The sequence below is a fragment of the Leiobunum rupestre genome, chromosome 2 (genome assembly GCF_980474605.1).
Source record: "Leiobunum rupestre chromosome 2, qqLeiRupe1.1.hap1, whole genome shotgun sequence".
NCBI lineage: Eukaryota > Metazoa > Arthropoda > Arachnida > Opiliones > Sclerosomatidae > Leiobunum > Leiobunum rupestre.
Window position 1 is genome coordinate 23,819,257 of NC_143385.1, and position 26,488 is coordinate 23,845,744.

The window sequence follows — 26,488 nt, forward strand, 5'->3', positions numbered from 1 at the left end:
CAAGTATAAAAATTAAACGTTTAATGCAACAAATCCTTTTTTATTTCGGACAAATAGTCATTCGGAAATTTGCACCACCTATTCGAGGTTACAATGACCGCACCTTTACATAGTTTTATATAGTCATTCCAATAACGTATTTATTTTTGAGTTGTTCAGTTTCCGTAAAAATTAAATCCGAAAACTTTTGGAATTGCGGGAAATTTTCCCCAAATCGGAAAAAAAAAATAATTGAAACATACATTACTTTTTTGTGTTTTTTTTTCGCTAGACTAGTCTAGAGGTTTAGTTTTACTTTTGGATGCCTCGAAATTTAAATTTTAGAACAATATTAAATGAAATAAAAAACATTTTTTATTTTTTTTCGAAAAAATATGAAATTCAATATCTCGCATTCGTAAAGATTCTTGTTAAAATATTTCAAAACAAAAATCTGTGTGTCTATAATTAACAGAGGGGTCGGACACTTGCCATTATTTTGTGCGGGATTTCGTAGAGATTTTGGCGATTTTATCATTAATTTTTTAAGTGATTTTGCGATTTTAGACCAAGTGTACGAGATTTTGGTATATGTCCGACCCCTCGTAATTAACAGTAAACTAAAAGTAAATTATCTCCTATTTCTGTAGCGCTCTGATAGCGCTTAGTAAGTTAGTAACGGTACATTTTTATCGCGGTACAGCTAAAAGAACAGCCATTAGAAAGCGTACATAAACACGGGGGCTTTCCAAGATGCTCATCAATTAAAAGGAAGTCCTTTTGGGAAAAAAAACCCAAAATAATTTGACGGGCGCTGATAAGGAATGAGGGTAACCATTTCTTCCATGAGTCAAAACAAAATGTCACACTAGATGTTGAACGTCGATAAATTGTCAGCTATCGGAGCTTCGTTAATATAAGGAATGTATAAAAAGAGCTTTGTCTTAAGCGACATCTCTAATCACTTTCTACAAGCATTAAAGGTAAAATAATATTTGATTAAAATATTTCATATGTTACGAATTATTACGAATAACAGCTATGAAGGGAACTAAAAATATATTTATTTAAAATAAATTTTAAGTAAAAGTAAAATTTTGGAAAAAATGGATATTCGTTTGTTAGTTACTTCGTTCGGTTCTTGGTAAAATGTTCCTTAAAAGTTGTAATTAACGGACAATAGATGGCGCCACCGAAATGTATTAATTACCGCAAGGTGACGAATATTTTTAGTGTGGAAGTGACGAGTCCCGTTAGATGTAAGCGGTCTTAGGTTTGATTTAAACCAAAGAAGATATTTGGTCTGACTATGCTCAGTGGCGTAGCTAGAGGGGGGGGGGGCGGTCACTCAGGGTGCCACCCAGGCTATCTACGCCACTGACTATGCTAAAGATGGCGCTGCATAAGGGGTCTTACCCGCTTTTATTTAATAACGGCACGCGACGGACGCTCGGTTTCACGTTCCAATTGACACGTGGCACTGAGCGTTCGTCGCGCGCCGTTATTAAAGTCGGAGTGAAAATCTTTCTCGTTGGATTAGGTCAAGAAGTTCATTATCTCCTGTAGTCTTTCATTGGTAATCTCGTTACCCCTGCTATATTAAACCAAATGTAATATATAACTACGTACCCTAGATTCAAATTCTGAGAGCTTTCCGATTGACGGTTTTGTAACCAAGCGTTTACCACCGAAAAATCGGCTTCCATCGGTTATTGTATTGTCCTATCACGGCCAACTTTGTGGCGCGAGCAGCACGTCATCAAAGTTGGCCGTGGTCTTATTTATAGATGGTTACCATTCCTGCAGGAAGTGGGTAAACGTTATTGGTCAGCGTTGGCTGATTTAAATCAATTTGATTAAATCATGATTAAAATCCAGATGTAATTTCATAAAAATGATTTTTTGAAATTACAAAATGTACTTCAATGGAGACACAAAAAATGGCAAAAAAGGTTCTTAAAAATTGAAATACCTAGAAATCTGAGAAAAACCAAAAATTAAGAATTAATTAAATTTAATTAAGATTTCTTTTATTTCAAGATTAAATAACTGATAAAAATAAAATATCCGTTAATTATACAGAAAAGGGCCATTAATTGTATAAATATCAATAAAATCTGATTTAAATCCAAAAAAACGATTGATTTGATCTTTAGGAAAAACCTGTTAACACCTCTGTAGCACTGTAAAAGCTGGGGTAATATTTGGACCCGCGGCTAGAGGCGCCACTAGTAACACAGCTCAAGCTAGGGGAAATTTTGGGCCAGCGTCGAGATGGAGCCACAATCGGTATGCAAGTTGAGCCATAGAACACGCCTGTCTAGTAAGCGAAGCGTTATATAGTCTTTGCTGCTATTGACTGCGCGTGAGGCAGTTATTTCGAATCTAGGGTATGGGGTTCTTTATTATCTTTGGTGATATCAAGCCAAACTATTCCCTAGAACAGAATTGGAGTAAAATGACGTTAAAGGGCTACCCTATAGCTGCCCTATATCTAAATTCCAGAACAGACGAAAAATTAAGTTAGAAGAGACCACCTATGGACTGTGAGAAGGATGATAAAATACGCGAAAAAGTAGATTAGTCCATAATTGAAGGGGATAATATATCTTTTCGGCTTTCCGTTGCTATGCAACGCGTTTTGAAATTTTTAATGTTTAGGCTTAGTTTCTCTTTTCGATATAACAGTCGCCAGCCAGATTTCCCGCACGGTACTGATGAGTTCCAAATAGAACGAAACCGGTCTACCGTTGGAATTTCTGGCTATTTTATTTAGTTTTTATGTAGTTTTTTACTCGAAGATCTATTTGATCCGAGATTCGCTCGAAGACCTATCGGTACGAGTTATTAGTAAGTTTTTTAATTTCTTCAAATTTGTTTAGGATTTAGATATATTATCCCCTTCAATTATGGACTAATCTACTTTTTCTGAGCGAAATGTAATAACTCTAAAATAGAACCGAAAATATGAGTAATGCCTTTTTCTGAACAGATGTTGCACGCTTTTGGCTAATTCCATAACGCGAATCTAATTGATTAAGCCCATTAGTTCTTTTACAGGGAGTCGGCTGCGTGTTACCAGAAGTTGATAAGATATCTCTGACGAGTATGGCGGCAGCTAGGAGCAACAAACACAAGGAGAACGCAGCTAGCGTTTAAACACGCTAAGGTAGTGTTGCGTACAAATTTCATTGGTCGAACCTTACGCTGAGCGTTTTACGGGTGAGGGGAGCGTAAGACAATTTCAGAATTTTCCCCTTCCGACGGCAGCGTCTAGCCAATGAAACTGTACACAAGAATATGCTCGACTTTTGACGGGTTGCGTTCTCCTTGTGTGGGGTGCTCGAGGGGTAAGACAGTCTCATATAATCTGTACACCGAGTTCGTGCACTTAGCACTGTTAAAGGTACATATTATCAAGAGTTCGCGAGTTTCATTTAGCACTGTCAAAGGTAGGGCAGTGTACACCGAGTTCGCAGAGTGTCTTACCCCTCGGGGGTGCTGGGTTTGTTGCTCCTAGGTGGCAGAGTGGTTAGCACTTTCGCCTCGCAGCCAGAGGAACCGGGTGCGAACCCAGTTTGTGGCACTGGGTAAAAACTCGGAACAGCTCTTTCCGCTTAAAGTTTGCGAGTTATCTCCCCACTTGTTTAAGGGGTTTCCCCCGAGTTCTTCGGTTGCCCCTTTCCGTAAAACCGTGTTGAAGTTCACGGTTTTAGTAACCTGGCCACCTGAATTAAAGGCTTTAAAAGTCGCTCGATGACTTGGGCCTAAGGTGGTGCCTTGGGTATTAGCCTAGCTGATTATTATTATTATTATTGAGTGTAGGGAGTTATTGGCACGAAAGATCTAATAATTTAATCTAAATTATCTTAAATTAGTTTGCTCTAAATTGGCGTTGCTAGCGAAGCAACGTTTGTGCGTTTTTTCAATAAATCACACGCATTTGATAAAAGTTCACAAATCCAAAATCCAGGAATTTACTTCCCATAGACCTTATATGACAAATCCACAATAAAAAATGGTGGATTTTGCAAAATAGGCAAATGTCCGACATCTCGCCCTAATCCGCACCAAATTGTTATGTAAAGGGAAAACTATGGGAAAAACCGAAGAACTCAGCATAATCATTCCACACACCAATATAATAATAATATTACTAAAAATTAAAATAATAATTTTATTGGAATTAAAGATCTTTTACATTTGCCATATTTGTTTATAGCAGGGTTCGTACGAAATTTAAGGAATGAGTTTCCCTGACTTTTCCAGGTTTTCCCGACTAAATGATTTTTTGCGGTGGATTTTCAAGTTCCCTGATTTTTGGGTTTCATTTTCAAATTCCTCGACTTTTTTAAAACAATTTTCAAATTCGCTGACTTTTACTAATAAATTTCAGGTTGCCAGACATTTAGAAACCATTTACAAATTCCCCGACTTTTTTAAAACAATTTTCAAATTCCCTGACTTTTAGGGTTCATTTTCAAATTCCCTGACTTTTAGGGTTCATTTTCAAATTCCCTGACTTTAAGGGTTCATTTCCAAATTCCTCGACTTTTAGGGTTCATTTTCAAATTCCCTGACTTTAAGGGTTCATTTTCAAATTCCCTGACTTTAAGGGTTCATTTTCAAATTCCTCGACTTTTAGGGTTCATTTTCAAATTCCCTGACTTTAAGGGTTCATTTTCAAATTCCCTGACTTTAAGGGTTCATTTCCAAATTCCTCGACTTTTAGGGTTCATTTTCAAATTCCCTGACTTGACTTTTCCAGGTCGTGTACGAACCCTGTATCGGGCTAAGTCATATTCCCACTTTTAAACCGTAACACAGACACGTTATATAAAATTACCGGTTAATGGTTATGCATTTAATTGTTTCACATTATTAGAGGTTAGAAAGTTTTTTTATATATTTTTTTCCAATGTTTTTAAAGATTAGACTTAATATTTGATTTAGTTACTTCGAATTATTTTAATACAAAATCTTTGGCCAGTTTTTTAAAATTATACAAATTAGAATTTCGGATAGACCTATAGAAGATAAAGTTAAAATAGATTTACATCCAACAGTTAAATCGGAAAACCCTCTTAAGAAAAAGGACTGGATTAAAATTCCCTGACTATTCCCGGTTTTGCCTGACCATTTCAAGAGATTTTCCCTGACTTTGAAGTGCAAAATTTTCATTTTATATTTTACTTTTATCAGCAGTTAATAAATTTAAATGGACTAATATTTCAGTAAAAAGTTTAGTGCAATGTTGAAAGGAAAAGACAAACTTTCAAGGAAATAAATTATAATCATAGAATTTGTCATAGATCTATAGAGTAAAATGACCTTCAAAAAGTGTCAAGATTGAACTCCCCGACTTTCCCCAACTTTTTACAAATTCGTAAAATTATCTGTCCTTTCAGGCCCATTTTTAAATTCCCTGACCCTATAGGCCCCTTTTAAAAATTTCCTGACATTTTAGGCCCATTTTAAAATTCCCTAACCTTTTAGTCCCATTTTTAAATTCCCTGACCTTTGATGCCCATTTTTAAATTCCCTGACCTTTGATGCCCATTTTTAAATTCCCTAACCTTTTAGTCCCATTTTTAATTCCCTGATCTTTGATGCCCATTTTTAAATTCCCTAACCTTTTAGTCCCATTTTTTAATTCCCTGACCTTTGATGCCCATTTTTAAATTCCCTAACCTTTTAGTCCCATTTTTTAATTCCCTGACCTTTGATGCCCATTTTTAAATTCCCTAACCTTTTGGCCCATTTTAAAATTCCCTAACCTTTTGGCCCATTTTAACCGGAAGGATACTTATCTCCTACGAGAGATACTATCTACTTTTGACGTTACTCTGATGCCCGTGTTCACCGTATGGTGGCACTGAAGACGCTTCTTACGAAGATCCGCGAAGAGACGAAAGACGCCTTTGGAATCTTCGAACGAGTTCAAAATAGAAGCCAATTAGTGCCCCGTCGCGAGGCGAGATCCGAATCGAGCGTATCAACTAATCGTCTCACTCCATTAGACACGCGTCTGGCGACAATTTCGCTCGGCTGACATTTATTTGGCTGTCGAGGAGGGCTGGACGGAGTCTACTACACACGTTCGGCTAATTTATTTTTGAAGACATTTCCTAAAAAGTGAGAGTTTTGGAATACCTGTTTGTAAAATCTTAATTAAAGATATGCCATAATATCTTGCTAGTTGAAGGGAATCCAGCCAAAAATTTAAAATTCCTTACAGAAAAATAGGAAAAGATATTATAATAAAAAATAAACTGAAAACACATTAGGTTCAATAGTACAAATTAAAAACATAAAACCAACTAAAGCTTAGATTAGTCTAATATTGTTTGCAAATTTAATATAAGCGGCATTTTCGCCTAATTATTTCGAATCTAAAAGAAAAACTAAACCTCTAGACAGTGGCGTAGCTGAGAACTCAGACCCCCCCCCCACAAAAATATCTATGAGGCCCCCCTTTTTAATTTTTTTATGGTTAGCGGGGCCCCTCTAAGAAGCTCGAGGCCCCCCCGCACCGCGGGCCCAGCGGACCATCAGCTACGCCACTGCCTCTAGACTAGTTTAAACTGATTAACAAAGTAACACTATTAATTTTTCGTAGTATGTTTACTGATATTATACATTTTATATCGATAAAGACATTAAAAACCCTTAAAAAGTTTCAATTTTTTATTTTTCCAATTAGCGGAAAAATTCCGCATTTTATTTCTCCGGAAAATTAAAAACTCTAATATTTAATATAATATAATATAATATTTAATATAATATGATATTTAATATTTAGAAATTTAAGTAACTTAAAAGTAATTTGCAATTTTTGGGGCCCCAATTGGTTTTATTTGGGAGCCCATTAAAATTTCTGGCCTATCTCAAACATTTAGGAGAACATATTTATTTATTTTGCACGGAAATATTGGTTAATTAATTTTAAAAACCGCGATCTGGGTCCGACGGTAAATAAACTCAATCAATATCTCGAAAAAATTCTTATTTTAAATGTGTGGATTTATAAAAAGATTTTTTGAAAATTGTAAAAGATTATAAATGTGTTACTGTTGCAACGCGACTGAAACTAGTCGGATGTGAAAACCAAGCAGCAGGAACTTTAAATACTGTTTAAGTTTACTTTTTTACGCTGGTTACCTCGAATTGTTTACTAAGTTCTTTTTTACCTTTCACACGAACCCAAACCTTAATGTTCGCATTTCCCTGCTTTTGGGTTTGCGCTCGTTGCAGCCTACTTCCAGGGGCTAGTAGGCCACACTTTGAAGCTCTCTGGCGCTCTAATAACTCATCATATGAAAATGGGACAAAAACAGGAATACTTCTCAACTCACCCCCTACAACTCCTTCAAATTTTTGCATAACCTTTTAAAACAACCTGTATATTAAAGAGGCCATTGCACATTGAACAAGTTGATTTTTCATTTAATATGAGATTTGGTAGTGGGTTTTTAAGTGGGATGTTTGAGGTGGGTGGGTTCAAAAAACCAGTGGGTTTTTTGTTTTAAAACCCTGTTCTTGGTGCCAACTAGGAGCAACAAACACAACACCCCACACAAGGAGAACGCAACGCGTCAAAAGTCGTGGATTTTCTTGTGTACATTTTTCATTGGCTAGACGCTTTAGCGCCTGCTGCCGTCGGATGGGGAAAATTCGGAAATTGCTTACCCCCCGCCCGTAAAACGTTCAGCGTAAAGGCTCGTGACGCTCGTCCAATTAAATTCCTACACAACCCTTCGTTAGCGTGTTTAAAGGCTAGCTGCGTTCTCCTTGTGTTTGTTGCTCCTAGGTGCCAAGGAATTTGATCACTGTGGCCATTTTAAGAATGGTCGGAAATTAAAAGATGGGGTGTGAAAGTGTGGTCTGACCTCTCTGCTTGTATCCGAAGATGAGATCGATCCACTGGTGCAACTGACAGGAGACGATCTCGGACTCGAGGGCCATCCTGTTGATCCTGACGAAGTGCTCGGGCCCGTTGGCCCACGGAGGCAGCGCGATGTCGTCGACCAGGGCGCCGTCTTCTTGCTTGCCCAGGCGGTAGGCGTTCCGGTTGACGAACATTTCCGGCAAGTAGAAGAACTCCGGGATCAGCTCTTTGACGTCCGACGTGTCCCGCTGGCAGTTCTTCCAGGCCTGCGCCAGCGACGAGAACATCCGGTTGGCGTGGTCGAACTTCCCTCCTTGCAGCGACAGGAACATCGTGGTGAAAGGCTCCTACAGCCACATAAAGCGGGTCAGTACGATGCGTGGTCAGGGCCTTTACCAACGAGGCTATAACCTCTTACGAAAATGGCCGAATCAAATTTGATTTAAAAATCATATACAAAATTGGCCAGATGCAATTTGGATTTGAAAATTTTATTCAAAAATGTATTATATTTGATCAAATAAAGTTTCATAAACTTCAACTTTGATCTAAATTATTTGACCCAATTCTAGTGCATAAAAATCGGCTTTCATCCAAATTGTTCAAAATTATTTGATCAAATAAAATTTTATAAAATTCAACTTTAATCCAAATTGTTCAAACCCAATTCCAATGCATAAAAATCAATTTTAATCCAAATTGTTCAAAATTATTAGACCCAATTCCAATGTATAAAAATTAACTTTGATCCAATTCGATCAGATAATGTTTTTGTAACAATCAACTTTGATCCAGTTGATCAAATAATGTTTTTGTAACAATCAACTTGAATCCAGTTTGATCAAATATTTTTTATAACAATCAACTTTGATAAAATTCCATAAATTATTTTTTGTAACAACTTTGATCCAATTTGATCAAAATTATTTTTTATAAAAATCAACTTGAATCCAATCACAATGCGTAGAAATCCACTTAAAGGCCGACTACATAAATCTTCGGTTTACTCTGTCTTACACTGGAAGTAGGCTTACTGCAATACACGTGTGCCATGCAGTCAGCCTACTTCCAGTGAAAGACAGAGTAGTCGGCCTTTAAATCGAATTAGACTAAAATTCTTCGATCTAAACAGAATTGGATATTTGTTCAAGTCATTTTCTAAGGCGAACCCGGGTTCAGTAAACGACAGTTAACTGTTCCATAAATATTTTGATGTAAAACGTTAATTAATTATTTAATCAACTATAGGGACGTTACGATGCCTAGCAAGCGCGAAAACGTTTATTGCCCTCCTTCTACCGGGAAAATAAAAATAACCGGGACTACTCACGTGAAAACATGGTTGTTCGTTTTTAGATTTATTTATTTATTTAAATCGGATTTTAATAAATTTAAGTTAATTTGCTCTGAACTGACATCGCAAGAGAGCCTACTTTGTAAAATAAATTAAAGTACAATACACGATTTAAATGGCTACTTCAATCAACTGATTTAAAAAAAAAATCAATCAATCAGTGATGCGCACCGCTCCTCTCACTGAGCACTTTTGTTATTATGAGCGAAATTGAGCAACAAAATGTTTTTTTTTAAAAGAGCGCGAAACGAAAATGAGAGGAGCGCCGATTTAACCGCCCAAAAAAGAGCTAAAAGAGAGGAGGGCCGAATTTACCTCTCAAAAATGCGTGAGCGTGAGCGAATATTAGGCTAGCGAGTGCGAGCGGTGAGTGAGCTTCGTGACTATGACGAAAATGCCCAACACTGCAAACAAATTGACTAATATCCGCGAGGAGTCGGACATTTACCAAAATCCCGTACACTTTCTCTAGAATCGCAATTTTTTTAACTCTCTCTATGGTAAATTAACATTGAAATCCCAAAATCACTTCAAAAAGTAATGATAAAATCGCCAAAATCTCTATGAAATCCCGTACAAAATAATGGCAAGTGTCCGACCCCTCGAATATCCGACAATCCTACTTATAAAGGTACCACAAAAAGCGGCCATATTTATAAAACCAAATAGAGAGAATCACATATTTTTTAGCCGGTAGAGGGATGGTAATGAGCGATTGTAGTTAATTATTTGAAGTGAGAATAAAGTGATTTGTAATTTAGCACTTACGATTCGTACGAGCCAGTTGAGAGTGAACGCGGCAGTGGAATAGTGCGTCCCGTAGTGGAATGGAGGAATGGTCTCGTGTTCCCAGGACTGGTAGCGCTCCTCGAAGAACGCCCGCCGACTCGGGTTCAAAGCTCCGATTGGTTTGGACAAGTCCCGGTAATTACTGGGCAAACTCAAGTCCAATTCGGCCGACTCATAGTTCGTCAATACCCACGGGAACACCGGATACTGGTTCAGGTCGTTGTAAGTTCGTCCTGTTGGAAAAGTACATACATTTTAGTCCTATGGCGGTGACAGGAACCCGGAATCAGCGGTGCCAACCGTACTATAATTATAGTAATTAGAAGTGTCATTTAAACCAAGGAATACCTCCGAGTGTGGTGCCATATCACCTCGGGCAGGAATCGAACCTACGACCTTTGGGTTACCGTCCCAACAGTGGCGGACTAGCCATAGAGTGAACCTGACCGATGGCTGGTGGGCCCCACGGACCGTTCATGAAGTGCGCCCCTCAAACATGATAGCCTTATAGTTGTTAAAGCTGGGGCCCTTTGTCTTCTGGCAGCCCAAAATATTAGACCCAGTCCGCCACTGCGTCCCAACGCCACTACCATTGGCCTACCGAGGCCACGAATAATCAGGCCTCGGACATCCAATTTAAGAATGACTCGATCTGGTTTACATTATTGACGGGATACATTTAACCCGTTGTTGACGGTGCCGTAGCATTTTACGTCAGGTCCTTGATAGCCTGTAGTCATGACCATGATAATTTATTTTTATTATTACGCGGGAATTTATTTAATTAGAAGTTTCGTTTAAACCAAGGAATCCCTTTGCTTGTGGTGCCATACCAGAGTGATTGAGAAAAATCATATCATAATTAAAGTATACATTTCGGTAATATTACCTTACGATTTCGTCTGTACTATAATTTGCGATAATTTTACAATATTTCCGATATTTGTGCGATAATTAAAGAAATTTTAGAAAATTCCTTTCTGTGAACTTAAGAATATAGTTTCCAGTCTGTTATATTACTCCTTGTAGGCTAAGAATGGAAATATTATACTCCTTGGAGTGTTTGGTTTGTACCTTCTTAGATTCGCAAATACTTAAAAGTCAATAGCTGAAAACTATTCGTGAGTTCTGAACCGTTCAACCAGTCCCCATGCGCACTATTCGGCAAAAAAAATTCTAGAACTACCCAAATGCAAACTATTCGCAGACAAGAACCTCTTGTTGAACCGTTCGGAACCGTTCTAAATGGTACCTGCTCAAGAGCAAGTACTGGCCGGAACTCAAGGTTGAAATCTCTAAAATTCGTCCGCACATCGGGCTGCGTACGTCAAATCGTACGAATCACAACTATTCGTACAAAAGTTCTGAACTATCCAGAACTTTTGCGTGACGTCACAGCTTAGTCCTAAGCCGTTCTCTTAACGGTTCAGAACTCACGAATAGTTTTCAGCTTCTGTGGTTGACACATGGCTTATACAATAAATATGTAAGTCACGGCCAACTACAATCAAGTGCTACCACACTATAGCGAGTAATCAAAGTTGGCCGTACTTGTGTACCGCAATTTTCTAGAAAATTCGATAACTTTTCGGCATACCAGCGATAGTGTTGAGGAACATGAGGTACTCGAAGTTGCTGATGTCTCTCCTTTGCCATTTCTGAGTCATGTTGGACTGCTGGAAGATTTGGCGGGGAGACATCAACGAGGCTCGTCTGAAATGAAACAAATTTCCTTATTATATCATAATTATCACCTTTTTATAAATAAATAAAATTTTCTAATCGCGGATAAAAAATACTCTCTTTAGACAAAATTTTTAAATCATTTTATTTAATTATTTATATTATATTTCAAAGATAAAACGAAATCTGAAAAATAATTACGATGAAAAAGAGATTGTTTAAAATAGGATAAAATGGGAACCAAATGTTTTGTGATCCCAAAAACTGACTTGGGTTTCATTAATCGATTGATTTAATTTAGAGTTGTCAATTTTCCGGAAAAATAAAACGAGGAAAAATTTCCTGAAGGTTTTCTTGAAAATTTTCCGCAAATCGGAAAAATAAAAATTGAAACAAATTACTTTTTAGGGGTTTTCAATATTTTTATTTTTATATCGATATAAAAAGTCTAATAATAGTAAACGTACTACAAAACATTAATAGTGTTACATTATTAATCAGTTTAAAGCTAGTCTAGATGTTTAGGTTTACTTTCAGATTTGAAAAAATGAGGCGAAAATTCCGCTTTAATTATATTTGCAAATATTATATTATAATAATCATAGAATGAAAACTTTTTTTTTTCGGAAATGTTTCCAGAAAAAGGCCTCGGTCATTTTCCGGAAAATTTTCCGACTTACAGTACTAATTTAATTATTTATTATTACCAAAAATCGATTAAGTTACTAAGTTGTAACTATTGAGTATCGATAGACCTTAGTTTTGTTCATTTCTTAAATTGTCCTTGACAAATAAGTATAAAAACATTTTATGTTTTTACCCCTGATTTATTGAAAATAGGGTACTTAAGGGACCAAATAACGATTTTAGGGACCTTGAAACTAAAAGAGGGACTTTTAGGTATTGTGGAAATCTAAAATTATCGAAAAATTTTAAATTAACGGAAATTGGTCATATTCCCCAATTAAGCAATCTCATCTCATTATAGCACTTGCACAGGAATCCATACCTCTACTTGGAATGCTTATCGCGGCAGATTTTCGTCTCGGTAAGGCTGACGGATATTTTGACATCACTTTGTTAACTTAACAACGTGAGAAGGGAGCGCACGCAGAGGGGATTGTATATCTTGTAGGCGGGGTCAAAGCCGTCAGAGTGATCTTAGCATACGCGATACGGCAGGATAAGCATTCCAAGTAGAGGTATGGATTCCTGACTTGCATTGGAATAAAATAAGCGTGGTTTGAGGATGATTTTACCTGGTCTGTGGGATTCCATATTTGACTCCGACCCCGACACAGGGCAACGCCTTGACTACTTTCTTGACTGTCATTTGATCTTGAAATGTGAACATCAATGACGCTACAATTAAATATAAATTAAATTGTTACCTTTACTTTCAATTTCATTTGAGGTTGAATAACAATAACAATAACTTTAAATGAAGTAATATAAAACTTATTTCGGAGATCTAAGCAAATAAATTTAAATTGCAGGGCCCCCACTCAAGTCTTCAATTTTTTATAGGAAAAATAGGATTATATTTCTAAAAATATAGGAATTTATCGGACTATTTTTCAATTTATACGATTTCATTTACTAACTTATGCATTTAAAAACAAAATCTATATTTAGTGAAATAAACCATGGATTTTCAATTACAAAATAGAAACTATTTAACCATTTTATCACAAAAATATACTCGTAACCTTAACTGAAATTGTGAGTGGCGGGATTTGAAATGGGCAAAATATCAAAATTATATATAGGACTTTTTAGTAATTTTGCTAAAAATATAGGATTTTATAAGAATTATAGGACCTCTAGGGCGATATAAATTGTGAAACAACAAGCTATTGAAAACAGTTCCAATGCTAATTGAATCGAAGAAATTCACACGAGTATCGTCCAATCACTATTTTCATCTTCGTGTACCCTGGTTTACCCTAAAAATATCAAGAAAATATTTCATCGATCAGCAATTCACCGGGTGAAATAAGTATTTTCGCAACAAGTATTGACAGAAAGAGGTCAAGAGATAGTTAATTATTGTGTGCATCAGCATTATATCTAAATTTGATCGAAAATTAATATCCAAAATGTGCTGCATTTTATCCAATTACTGTTTTATTCCGATTTTATTAAATTTCTTTGATATAAATAGAATTGCATTGAAACTGGATGCAGGTAGACCCAGTTTTTCCACATTAACATTCCCTGACTTTTCCAGATTTATCCTGACCTATTATGTACTAATATTTGTTAACCTTTATTATAAAAAAGATTTCTTATTTTTAAATGAAATTAAATTCCCTGATTTTTTTAACTAATTTTTAAAATTCCCTGACTTTTAGATCCATATTCAAATACCCTGACCATCTCCGGAGATTTTCCCTGACTTATTTTGTCTCAATTTTTGGTATTTTGTAACCTATCACCAGAAGAAAATAGGGGGAAGTACGCTTCTAGTCAGCTTTGGAAAGGCGTCACTTTTCACGAATTTTCGCGCCAAAACGGTTTGGCGGGAAATCGCGGATGAATACATCGTTTAAAAAGTCATTTTTCTTAAATTGAACAATTGTAACATATTGCCCTTCTCATTCTCTGCTATTTGAGCTAAGGCGTATTTGCTTTCGTCGATTATAGCCGTGTTGAATCAAAACAAAAGTAGGACTACTTTTTCAGTTTGGTTTATTATGCGTAAAAAGGCGTTTTCGTGGGTCACACGACGACTTCTACGGCTCAAAGCTACAGATACGTACTTCCCCTATTTTCTTCTGCTATCACGTAAAGAATTCCTATTGGCAACCGAAAGTCAATGTCCCTGATTTTTAGACTACTTTTTAAAATTCCCCGAATTTTAGACCCATATTCAAATTCATTGACGTTTAGGCCCATATTAAAGTTCCCTGAAATTTCCAGGAATTTCAGATTTTCCATGTATTGTGTTAACCCAGAGATGTGTTAGGATTCCAGTTAAATGCAATTCGGACGAAGTCATTCGGAAATCAAGGGTTTCAATCTCACAAGTCTGGTAAATCAAAATTGATCTTTTCTCGTGCTTATGAACAACGATTCGAGGGAAATTTCACTTGAGAAATTTCCGAGGCGGTAACGAAGCACCGGAAATGCGCCGGCCAAGTGGCCCTGGCAAATGTCAAAGTCGCATCTGCCGGGCAATTTCGAATCAATTTATGTTAACACAGTTTATCCGGAAGGTTATAGCTATAAAAATTTTACAACTTTTTTACGGCCGCCTGAAATGAGCGACGTGTTCTCCGCCAGACAATTCCGAAGAAAGCCTAGTTTGCACTGCGCCCTTAACGCCACAACATTTTGTTCGCTTTCCGTTAAATGATGATTTAATTACACTAGGACCAAACCGGCGAGAGTCGATACAAAACACTGTATTAGGCATACGGATAATTTTCGCGTCGACGTAAAATATTTATTAGGTATACGGATAATTTTTGCGTCCACGTAAAATATTTATTAAGGCTATCAGATAATTTTTGCGTCGACGTAATATATTTATTAGGCATACGGATAATTTTTGCGTCCTCGTAAAATATTTATTGAGGCTATCAGATAATTTTTGCGTCGACGTAATATATTTATTAGGCCTACGGATATTTTTTGCGTCCACGTAAAATATTTATTAAGGCTATCAGATAATTTTTTCGTCCACGTAAAATATTTATTAAGGCTATCAGAGAATTTTTGCGTCGACGTAAAATATTTATTAAGGCTATCAGATAATTTTTGCGTCCACGTAAAATATTTATTAAGGCTATCAGATAATTTTTGCGTCGACGTAATATGGTTATTAGGCCTACGGATATTTTTTGCGTCCACGTAAAATATTTATTAAGGCTATCAGATAATTTTTGTGTCGACGTAATATATTTATTAAGGCTATCAGATAATTTTTGCGTCCACGTAAAATATTTATTAAGGCTATCAGATAATTTTTGCGTCCACGTAAATATTTATTAAGGCTATCAGATAATTTTTGCGTCCACGTAAAATATTTATTAAGGCTATCAGATAATTTTTGCGTCCACGTAAAATATTTATTAAGGCTATCAGATAATTTTTGCGTCGACGTAATATATTTATTAGGCATACGGATAATTTTTGCGTCCACGTAAAATATTTATTAAGCCTATCAGATAATTTTTGCGTCGACGTAATATATTTATTAGGCATACGGATAATTTTTGCGTCCTCGTAAAATATTTATTAAGGCTATCAGATAATTTTTGCGTCGACGTAATATATTTATTAGGCCTACGGATATTTTTTGCGTCCACGTAAAATATTTATTAAGGCTATCAGATAATTTTTTCGTCCACGTAAAATATTTATTAAGGCTATCAGAGAATTTTTGCGTCGACGTAAAATATTTATTAAGGCTATCAGATAATTTTTGCGTCCACGTAAAATATTTATTAAGGCTATCAGATAATTTTTGCGTCCACGTAAATATTTATTAAGGCTATCAGATAATTTTTGCGTCCACGTAAAATATTTATTAAGGCTATCAGATAATTTTTGCGTCCACGTAAAATATTTATTAAGGCTATCAGATAATTTTTGCGTCGACGTAATATATTTATTAGGCATACGGATAATTTTTGCGTCCACGTAAAATATTTATTAAGCCTATCAGATAATTTTTGCGTCGACGTAATATATTTATTAGGCATACGGATAATTTTTGCGTCCTCGTAAAATATTTATTAAGGCTATCAGATAATTTTTGCGTCGACGTAATATATTTATTAGGCCTACGGATATTTTTTGCGTCCACGTAAAATATTTATTAAGGCTATCAGATAATTTTTTCGTCCACGTAAAATATTTATTAAGGCTATCAGAGAATTTTTGCGTCGACGTAAAATATTTATTAAGGCTATCAGATAATTTTTGCGTCCACGTAAAATATTTATTAAGGCTATCAGATAATTTTTGCGTCGACGTAATATGGTTATTAGGCCTACGGATATTTTTTGCGTCCACGTAAAATATTTATTAAGGCTATCAGATAATTTTTGTGTCGACGTAATATATTTATTAAGGCTATCAGATAATTTTTGCGTCCACGTAAAATATTTATTAAGGCTATCAGATAATTTTGGCGTCGACGTAATATATTTATTAGGCCTACGGATATTTTTTGCGTCCACGTAAAATATTTATTAAGGCTATCAGATAATTTTTGCGTCCACGTAAAATATTTATTAAGCCTATCAGAGAATTTTTGCGTCAACGTAATATATTTATTAGGCCTAACGGAAACTTTGGCGACGATTCTCGCAGACAGTCTGGATTTCAATATTCATTTTCGGCGTAAAATTACATCACCATGTTAGGGTATAAAGGCAGGTAAATACGCCTGCCAGATCTCAAAATGTAGAGGTACTGAGGTAGCGTCTATTTTCAAGCACTGAAAACGTAAATATTCGGCAGTTGAAGGTGCGTACAAAACGGTACAAAATGGTCGAAGAAAAACTAACTATAAATTTATTTTTCGGTTGCAATAAAGATTTAAATTAGAGAGTGTGGGATAAGATTAATTTTTAAAAACTGTTTTCGAAATAACCATCATTGTAAATGGTTCAAAAATTTAACAATCAGAGAAAATCTAAATGGATAGGTTTAGGACCAGGTTATATTGGCTTGGAACTTAAGCTGATATAAATCAATTTAACTTAAGCCCGGATTAAAGTTTAGGCTTATAAATAACAGATACGTCTTGGTTGATTTGAATCAATTTAACTTAAGCCAGGATTAAAATTTAGGCTCAGGACTAACAGATAAATTCTTGTAGATTTAACTCTATTTGATTTAAGGTTTTATATCAATTTGATTTGAACCATGAGTTAAGGTTAGGCTTAGAACTTACAGATAAGCCTCGGTTGAATTAACTCAATTCAGTTTGAACCATGAGATAAGGTTAGGCTTAGGATATACAACTAAGCCTTAGCAAACTGAATTTATTTTTTCTACTGTGAAAATTCTGGATTTTCCGCAAAACGAAATCCAACCGGTAACGGTCTACGTCGCAACTTTCCCAGTGCAAACCAGACTTATTAAGTCGACGCTATGACGCGTACAAGAACAACGTTTAAGTGGCGCGACGAATCCGGGCAGTCGGACTGGCAGACATTTACCGCAAACAGATGTAAGACAGGGATCTTGGTACCATCGTCACAAAGCAAGATACCCAAGCATCTTCATTTTGGGTCTAGGGCCACCATTTCTTTCTGGTCGCCCCAATAAAAACAGACGAGGGAGTGTCTGTGTACGCGGACTCCTCGATGGTGTTTAAGTTGACGCTATCCGCGAGTGTGCGCGTCTACGGAGAGGGGTCGTGTTTGTCATCAAAAGTGCTATCGCCGGAGGGGCCTACAACTCCGACAGAGAGAGAGCCGTATTTCATTTTAGAGTCGCTTATAAAAATTTATTTACGACCCGACAACGTTCCCGCATTCTCGCCGGAGGGACGATTTATGTCCGTGTCACTCATGGCCCCCAAATTCGCGTGATGATTCAATTCGAGAAACGTACAAATGGTCTAATTAAGTTATTGTTAATTTATCTAATTTTCTCACTTCGAAAACAATGCCGATAGTATTTTAAGTTTTTACGTCCTTTCACACGAGCAGTTTGGTCCAACTTACAAGGAGACATCCCGAAGTGTAACCCCCCGATTTTTGTCAAACTCGGGGGATTGGTAGACCTTCGTGTAACTTGAAAAATCCCAAAGGGAATTTATTCAATGGGCAACCGTTTTGCCATGGCAACGAAAAATGTTTTTGATAACAACAAATGGAAATTTTCCCATTGAAAATAACATGGGATTCTGACCGATTTCTAGGACTGTGAAAATTTTTAAAAAATTTAAAATTTTCGAAAATGCCAAAAATTTAAAAAATTGATAAAAATTAATAAAAAAAACATCAAAATTGATCAACTTTTGATCAATTTGAGGTCAAAATCCCATGTTATTTTCAATGGGAAAATTTAATATTTTGTGTTGACAAAAACATTTCTCGTTGCCATGGCAAAACGGTTGCCCATTGAATAAATTCCCTTTGGGATTTTTCATGATACATGAAGGTCTACCAATCCCCCGAGTTTGAACAAAATCGGGGGGTTACACTTCGGGATGTCTCCTTGTTAGTTGATAAGCACACTTAAGTAAAAATTGAACACCAGCTTTCTGATTGTCAAATATTTCTTTCGATATCTAAACATTTCTAAGCTAATACCCAAGGAGCCACACAGGCCTAAGTCAACTAGAGACTTGTGAAGCCAATAAACGCTTCAATAACTCATCATCCCAGGAAATCGCCTAGAATTAATTTTTCCGAGAGCCAGGACCCGCCAGGTATTGTTTATATAGTGCTTGTTAAAATAATGGAAAATTTTCACCTTTACGGCAGCAACAAGCGTTCTCCATGGCGTTCCCTTTTAACCCTGGAGGTAGCTTTTTCGACATATTAAGGCCTGGCAAAAACACGACGTTCTGTTTACAGGTGAAAAGTTTCCATTATTTCCACAAGCACTATAAAAACAATACCTTGCGGGTCCTGGGTCTCGGGAATGTTATTTCTTGATAAAATAGATTAGTCCATAATTAAAAGGGATAATATAGCTAAATCCTAAACAAATTTGAAGAAATTAAAAAACTTACTAATAACTCGTACCAATAGGTCTTCGAGCACAAAACGCGAAACTCGGATCAAAATAGTGTTCGTACGGGGACCCCGACCCCGACCGCGACCCCGAAAGTCGGGGATCCCCGACTTTTGTCCCCGACCCCGACCCCGACCCCGACTGTCGCAAATCAAGTCGGGGTTTTCCATTTTTCGGGGTTATGTTTTCGTAGTGTAATTTTAAATTTTCGCGCCGACGCACCCCGCTAAATCCTAAAAATATAAAATAGATAGGTTCCTTCTCTCTTTTTTTTCGTGGGCGACAATAGAATGATCCGAATGACCTTCGGCTGATGCCGCTGACGTAGCTCTCGCCTGACGCTTGACTCCGACTTGAGTCACTTTTTTAAGTTATAGTTCATAATTGCCGTTGTTTCAGACTCTCTCAGTCTCAGCTAAGGAGTGTGGAGTTACAACGTTTGGAAATAACTTGTGAATTTATAAAACAACTTATTTAAACAATTACAATGCCTAAGCTAGAGACCTCTATTTTAAAATCTACCTATCTTATCTATTTTTTGTATAGTCCTAGTCGATAATTCAAAATAACGGTAAAAAAAGCCGCCGATCAGTTTTATAAAATATTTTCCGGTGGCGTAATCGTCGGCCATTTTCGGTATGGAGATACAGGCCAGAAGGCAGGCAAGGCTGCCAGATTTCGATAGATCGAAAACAACCAACTCTCTCAAATGTTTTCGTTTTGAAAACGAAAATTTTGCGGCATAGCTATCGACTAAGACTATTACTAATAGTCCCTAGGCTCAAAGGCTGGCTTACACAAGATACACTATCTAATCTTAACCCGTAAAATTGGGGTATTTTTATAATTTTTCTATTCTTAATAAATACAAAGAATTTTCCAACCCCGACCCCGACTTGTTTTTCGCGGGGTTAGACCCACCCCGACCCCGACTTTATTTTGACCCCGTACGAACACTAGATCAAATAGATCTTCGAGTAATAAAATAAATTAAAATTAAATAAAATAGCCAGAAATTCCAATGGAAGACCGGTTTCGTTCTATTTGGAACTCATCAGTACCGTGCGGGAAATCTGGCTGGCGACTGTCAAATCTAAAGGAGAAACTAAGCCTAAACATTTAAAATTACAAAACGCGTTGCATATAGCAACCGAAAGCCATAGGTGGTTTCTTCTAACTAATGTTATTTCTTGGCGATTTCCTGGGACGATATTTAGTTAAGCGCCTATAGGGCCTTGACAGCATGACGTAAATAATACGTCACCCATGCTTTTTCCAATTCGAAAAAAAAAGAAAAGAATATCAGCATGGCTGCCAAGTCCCAATTATTGGTGGCAAGGTTTAAATTGCGTAGGAGGGTGTTGGTAAGCCCTTCAAGCAACGCGAATCCTGTGGATTTTCACGCAAAAATTATCCGTTATACCAAATACATATTTTACGTCGACGCTAAAATTATCCGATAGGCGCCTAATAAATATTTTGTGTTCACGCAAAAATTATCTGTTAGACCTTATAAATATTCTGTGAAAGAGCAAATATTATCCGTTAGGCCTAATAAATATTTGAAGTTGACCCAAAAATTACCTGATAGGCCTAATAAATATGTTACGTCGACGCAAAAATTATCCGTTAGACCTAATAAATATTTTACGTCGAATCCAAAATAATCCGTTAAGCCATGTTAGGGTATAAAAACAGGTAAATATGCTTGCTATACCTCACAATGCAAAAGTATGGTTACGTGCAAAAACGTAATTTTGAAATCGGTCAATTGGGTAGAAATCTTTCCAATATCGAACACCCGTGGCGCTATAAGCGGGAGCGCCCAACCTAGATTCCGGTCCAGTAGTTTTTTGTCCAAGATTTAACAGTTTCCAAACGTCTGAAGTTAATTAAAAGTAAAAGGGGTTAATCTAACTAGAAGTACTCAAAAGCTCGCTGTAACCCCAAACTAGTGGGTCGCAAGCACAACTCTGACTTCTTTTGGATCAACCACCCCTTATTTACATATTTTGAGATATTGAAAGACCTGGTTTCAATAGCACTTTTTTGGCGTGTTAAAATTGTTTTACTGCACCACTTCTTATTTATTCTCCATAACTAGGGCAACTTGGTTATTTCTAAACAACGAAGATAGAATTTTCGCTTTTGGCCTTGTGACACAGCAAACAAATAACATTAACGAAGTACATAAAACAGAAAAATTACCTTATATTAATTATATAATATGTGTATGAAATCACAAAATTATGAAATGAACCAACTCCATATCCCACGAACCACAATTTCGTCTGCTATATAATAGCAGACAACATAGCAGAAATGTTTCCAGCGATATTTAAAGCTAGGAGCAACAAACACAGCACCCCACACAAGGAGAACGCAACCCGTCAAAAGTCGCGCATTTTCTCGCGTACATTTTTCATTGGCTAGAAGCTTCAGCCCCTGCTGTCGTCGGAAGGGGAAAATTCGGAAATTGTCTTCCCCCCCGCCCGTAAAACGTTCAGCGTAAAGGCTCGTCCAACGAATTTTGTACACAACACTGCGTTAGCGTGTTTAAAAGCTAGCTGCGTTCTCCTTGTGCTTGTTGCTCCTAGCTTAAAGTAACCGTTCAATGCGGAACACTTGCACCAGTAAATTGAATTAAATTTTTTTAAAGGAAAAATAGGATTATTTTTCTAAAAATATAGGATTTCATAGGACTATAAATGCTATTTAATTGACTATCTTTATGCATTTAAAAACAAAATCTTTATTTAGAGAAATAAATCTTTGATTTTCACTTAAAAATACAACTAAAATAAAACTGTTTACCCATTTTATCACAAAAATATACTAGTAGCTAACCATGTTAACAATAACCAAGTATAGACTAGAATGACTTGGTATGGGAATTTATCCTATAGCTAAATCTAGCAATTTCACTGAGTGGCTGGATTTGAAATGGACAAAATATCAAAATGATAGAATTTTAATTTTATAGGACTTTTGGGGGATTTTGCTAAAAATATAGGATTTTGCTAAAAATATAGGATTTTATAGGAATTATAGGACCTCTGGGGGCCCCTCAGTAATAGACTGTAGCGAGAGTGGTGAAAGGAGAGCGCTTACTTCTGGAGGCCAGGAATATTTCCAAGGCGACGTTCTGCAGAAGGAACCGCCGGGAGAAGATGGCTCTGATTTCCGAGAAATGCCATTTGCCGTGCAGATGGTCGCAATAGTTCAGAACCTGCAATCACAAAACCAAAGCCATTAAGAGACAAATTCACTTCCACACTACAATCATCGCAAAAAGCTATTGCCCACAAGCTCGAAACAAATTCAATGGGAAGAATAACGTTTTCACTACTTCACACGAGACGCGTTAAAGGCCTAGGTTTTCTTCCGTCGTCACCCTTTAAATTCACTTTCCTTCCAAACAAATACCCTGGTTGTAGACCAACAGCGGAACACGTTAGCGAAAAGATTTTTCAAAATATTCCTCAAAATAAGCGAAAAGATTTTACTCAAAATATTCCTCAAAATAAGCGAAAAGATTTTACTCAAAATATTCCTCAAAATAAGCGAAAAGATTTTACTCAAAATATTCCTCAAAATAAGCGAAAAGATTTTACTCAAAATATTCCTCAAAATAAGCGAAAAGATTTTACTCAAAATATTCCTCAAAATAAGCGAAAAGATTTTACTCAAAATATTCCTCAAAATAAGCGAAAAGATTTTTCAAAATATTCCTCAAAATAAGCGAAAAGATTTTACTCAAAATATTCCTCAAAATAAGCGAAAAGATTTTACTCAAAATATTCCTCAAAATAAGCGAAAAGATTTTTCAAAATATGAACGAAAATAAACGAAAAGATATTCAAAATATTCCTCAAAATAAGCGAAAAGATTTTACAAAATATTAACGAAAATAAACGAAAAGAGATTCAAAATATTCCTCAAAATAAGCGAAAAGATTTTACAAAATATTAACGAAAATAAACGAAAAGAGATTCAAAATATTCCTCAAAATAAGCGAAAAGATTTTACAAAATATTTTGAAAACAAGCGAAAAAATTTTACAAAATATTCCTCAAAACAAGAGAAAAGATTGTACAAAATGTTCCTCAAATAAGCGAAAAGATTTTTCAAAATGTTCCTCAAAATAAGAGAAAAGATATTAAAAATATTCCTCTTTTCACAAAAGAGTATTAACATTTCATTCTTAGTTTTATGACAAATTGATTTTAATTAAATTGATTGCTAATTAAAACCCAATATATTTTAGTTGGCTTTGAACTTGTATGTTAGACAGCCTACTGTTGAACATAAAGTATGATAGCCTATTGATGGGTGATTTAAATTAGATATTTTTCTTTAAAAAATATTTCATTTAAATCAATTGTTAAAAATAACCTAGTTAAATAACGTATATTATTTTAAATAATATAATGTATACTATAAAATAATACATAATATCTTTAATATAATATATATATATATAATATATATATATATATAATATATATAATATAATATAATATATTATGTCTTTAATATAATATATATATAATATAATATATAATATATAATATATATAATATAATATATATATATAATATAATATATATATATAATATATATATATATAATATATAATATATATAATATATAATATATATAATATATAATATCATATATATAATATAAGATAATAACTTTATTTAATAGTGATAAATTTACTACATTATCGAATTACGAGCCTGACACTTTTAGGTGTAAAGTGTCTTAAAAGTGTTCCGTCCACAGATCGAACAGTGTCAGAAATATTTTGGAAAAATCTCATAACATTCGTTAAGTGTTAACGGAGAGACTGGTCTCCGTCGATAACAGTGAGAGCTTTTAAAACCGGGGGAAAAATGTATATCGGTACATCTAAAAAGCCTACAACAGCGAACTAGCAGACACCACTTAGCGCGAGTCCTCTAGGCTATTCACTCGCGCGTTTTAAGCGGTAGCGGACAACCTAGGGCCAAAAAATATCTCGTATTATAAATAAATTGGGAGGCCCACTTCAAAAACGAGGGGCGAATTTATCCCTGATTAGGAGGGCAGGGGTGCGTCCCTGTTTCGGCCCTAATGGGGGATCTCTTCTTCCGGAGCATCCATTAAGGGTCGAAATCAGATTAGCACCCCTGCACGAAAAGGAGGTCTGCCCCTATCTCTTCGCAGCGAGCGGCGCGCTTTGTCCGTCCTCGATAACTAGGTTAGCGGGCAGCGTTGGAGGGAGGTCATAATCTGTTAGCTTAAGGCTTTATTGAATAATACCGTACTACCGGGACGGAAGGACGTAAGAGGATTTCGATATATCCTAATACGTGACTCGAGAGGTTTCGCCGGGATTGGCGACAAAAGACGACCAAAGAATCGATTTCGGATTCATACGGAATAAAACAACTCAGTTACGAGTTAAAGGGAGTATAACCCCTCTTGTTTGGTAGGGTGCTTTTAGACTACACCGAGTAGCTTCCACAAGTCTTCCTGGCGAGGGGTTATAGTTTGATCGTGTTTTACCAACGAATTCCGAAAAGGTTATACACCCTAACTAAACTAACTCCTGGCCGCCCCTCGTTAGGAAGGTTAGTGGAAGCTAGGAGCAACAAACACAGCGCAGTTCGTTGCTCCTAGGTGCAAGCTACTCGGTATAGTCTAAGCGCACCCAACCAAACAAGAGGGGTTATACTCTATTTAAGAAACGAAAAATATCTAGTACATTTGGTGGATAGTTACTAGCACGAATTTCCGGTAAAGTAGGCCAACCGCAGAACACGTTGGCCTTTCACCAGGATATTTGCGTGGCGGGAAGAAAACTTAAAGGAAAACAGGCCGAAGAGATCCTAGGCCTTTAAAAGAGTAGAAACTTAATAACAAAAATCGCCTGCTAACCCCGTTATGATAAGTATGTAACGTAATTAACGCCAATCACTTGGTACCGGTATTACAAAATTAGGTGAAACCCTTTTAAACGATGCTTTTTACTAGGGCGAAAAAGTCTTTGCGAGCATTGACGCATAAAATTGTCTTAGGCCTAAAATAAAACAAAAGACGACCATAGCTTCGCTTGCCATTCGGATGCTTCATCAGGTCTGATTGAATATTATAATAGGCGCTAGCATAAATTAATTATGTGTTGTTCAGCTTGTTAAAACGTTCCACGCGCTCTTTAATATTTCAGCGTGAAAGTCTCGCGCATTTTTTTTATTTTAGGGAGCACGCGCGAAATTGCTCGAGCCCGTTTACGCTAAAATATCAAGACGCGCGTGGTACTTTTTAACAAGTTGAATAAGACATTAATAGAGTTTATGATAGCGTCTATTGGAAGCGAAACTAATCGTCTAGTTTTTTAATGAAACTATTGTACATAAGTGGTCTTTAGTTTTATTTTCGCTATTCGAATATATATAAATATAATCACAATTTAATCTTTTCTACCTCGATTTAATATTTTAATTAATTAGTAGTCTAATTCTTAATATCAATTAACTTAATAAAATACCTCGTAAAATAATAAGTAGTGTTTTTCTAAGGGTTTAATAATAATTTTTCAGGTAAGTATCGAGTACAGAAAAAATAATATCAATGACTTAATAAAATACCTCGTAAAATACTACATCGAGTAAATATAGAATCACTTTAATCACGATTAAATCTTTTTAATATTGATTTAATCATTTTATTATGGATTTAATCATTTTAATCATTCTAATAATTTTAATCGAGATTTAATCATTTGAGGGTGACCTAATAATCAGGCTAGTGATCTGCCCCTCGGTTTAAACCATGATTTAAACCAGCCAGCCCTGGTACATATTAATGCACTTCTGGTAAAAGCGAATACTGCGCTCAGGCTAATACCGGGCACAAAGTATCTTCCGTCATGCACGGTCGAGCAGCGTAGTGTAGTTTTGGAAAAAAGAGGCATATCGGGAAGAGTGGGATAGGATGGGATGGCGCGGGAGTGGCCCAGTAATCAAATTGCTTCCGGGGCTGGTGGCACGGGGTTGCTAGGCAACCGAGCAGACAGGGACTCCGCTTGGCTACAACATGGAACA

General features: G+C 36.1%; 1 protein-coding gene across 6 annotated transcripts in view; it reads right to left on the reverse strand.

The window, feature by feature from the left end:
* Positions 1–26,488, reverse strand: part of rg (A kinase anchor protein rugose) — a 195,719-nt gene that overhangs the window by 27,274 nt on the left and 141,957 nt on the right. For all 6 annotated transcript variants that reach the window (XM_090165482.1, XM_090165484.1, XM_090165483.1 and 3 more), the window contains exons 33-37: positions 22,509–22,626; positions 12,953–13,055; positions 11,608–11,723; positions 9,990–10,243; positions 7,869–8,214 (exon numbers count right to left, since the gene is read on the reverse strand). In XM_090165482.1, the coding sequence (XP_090021608.1) occupies positions 7,869–8,214; positions 9,990–10,243; positions 11,608–11,723; positions 12,953–13,055; positions 22,509–22,626 (937 nt within the window). The remainder of the gene's footprint in view (positions 1–7,868; positions 8,215–9,989; positions 10,244–11,607; positions 11,724–12,952; positions 13,056–22,508; positions 22,627–26,488) is intronic.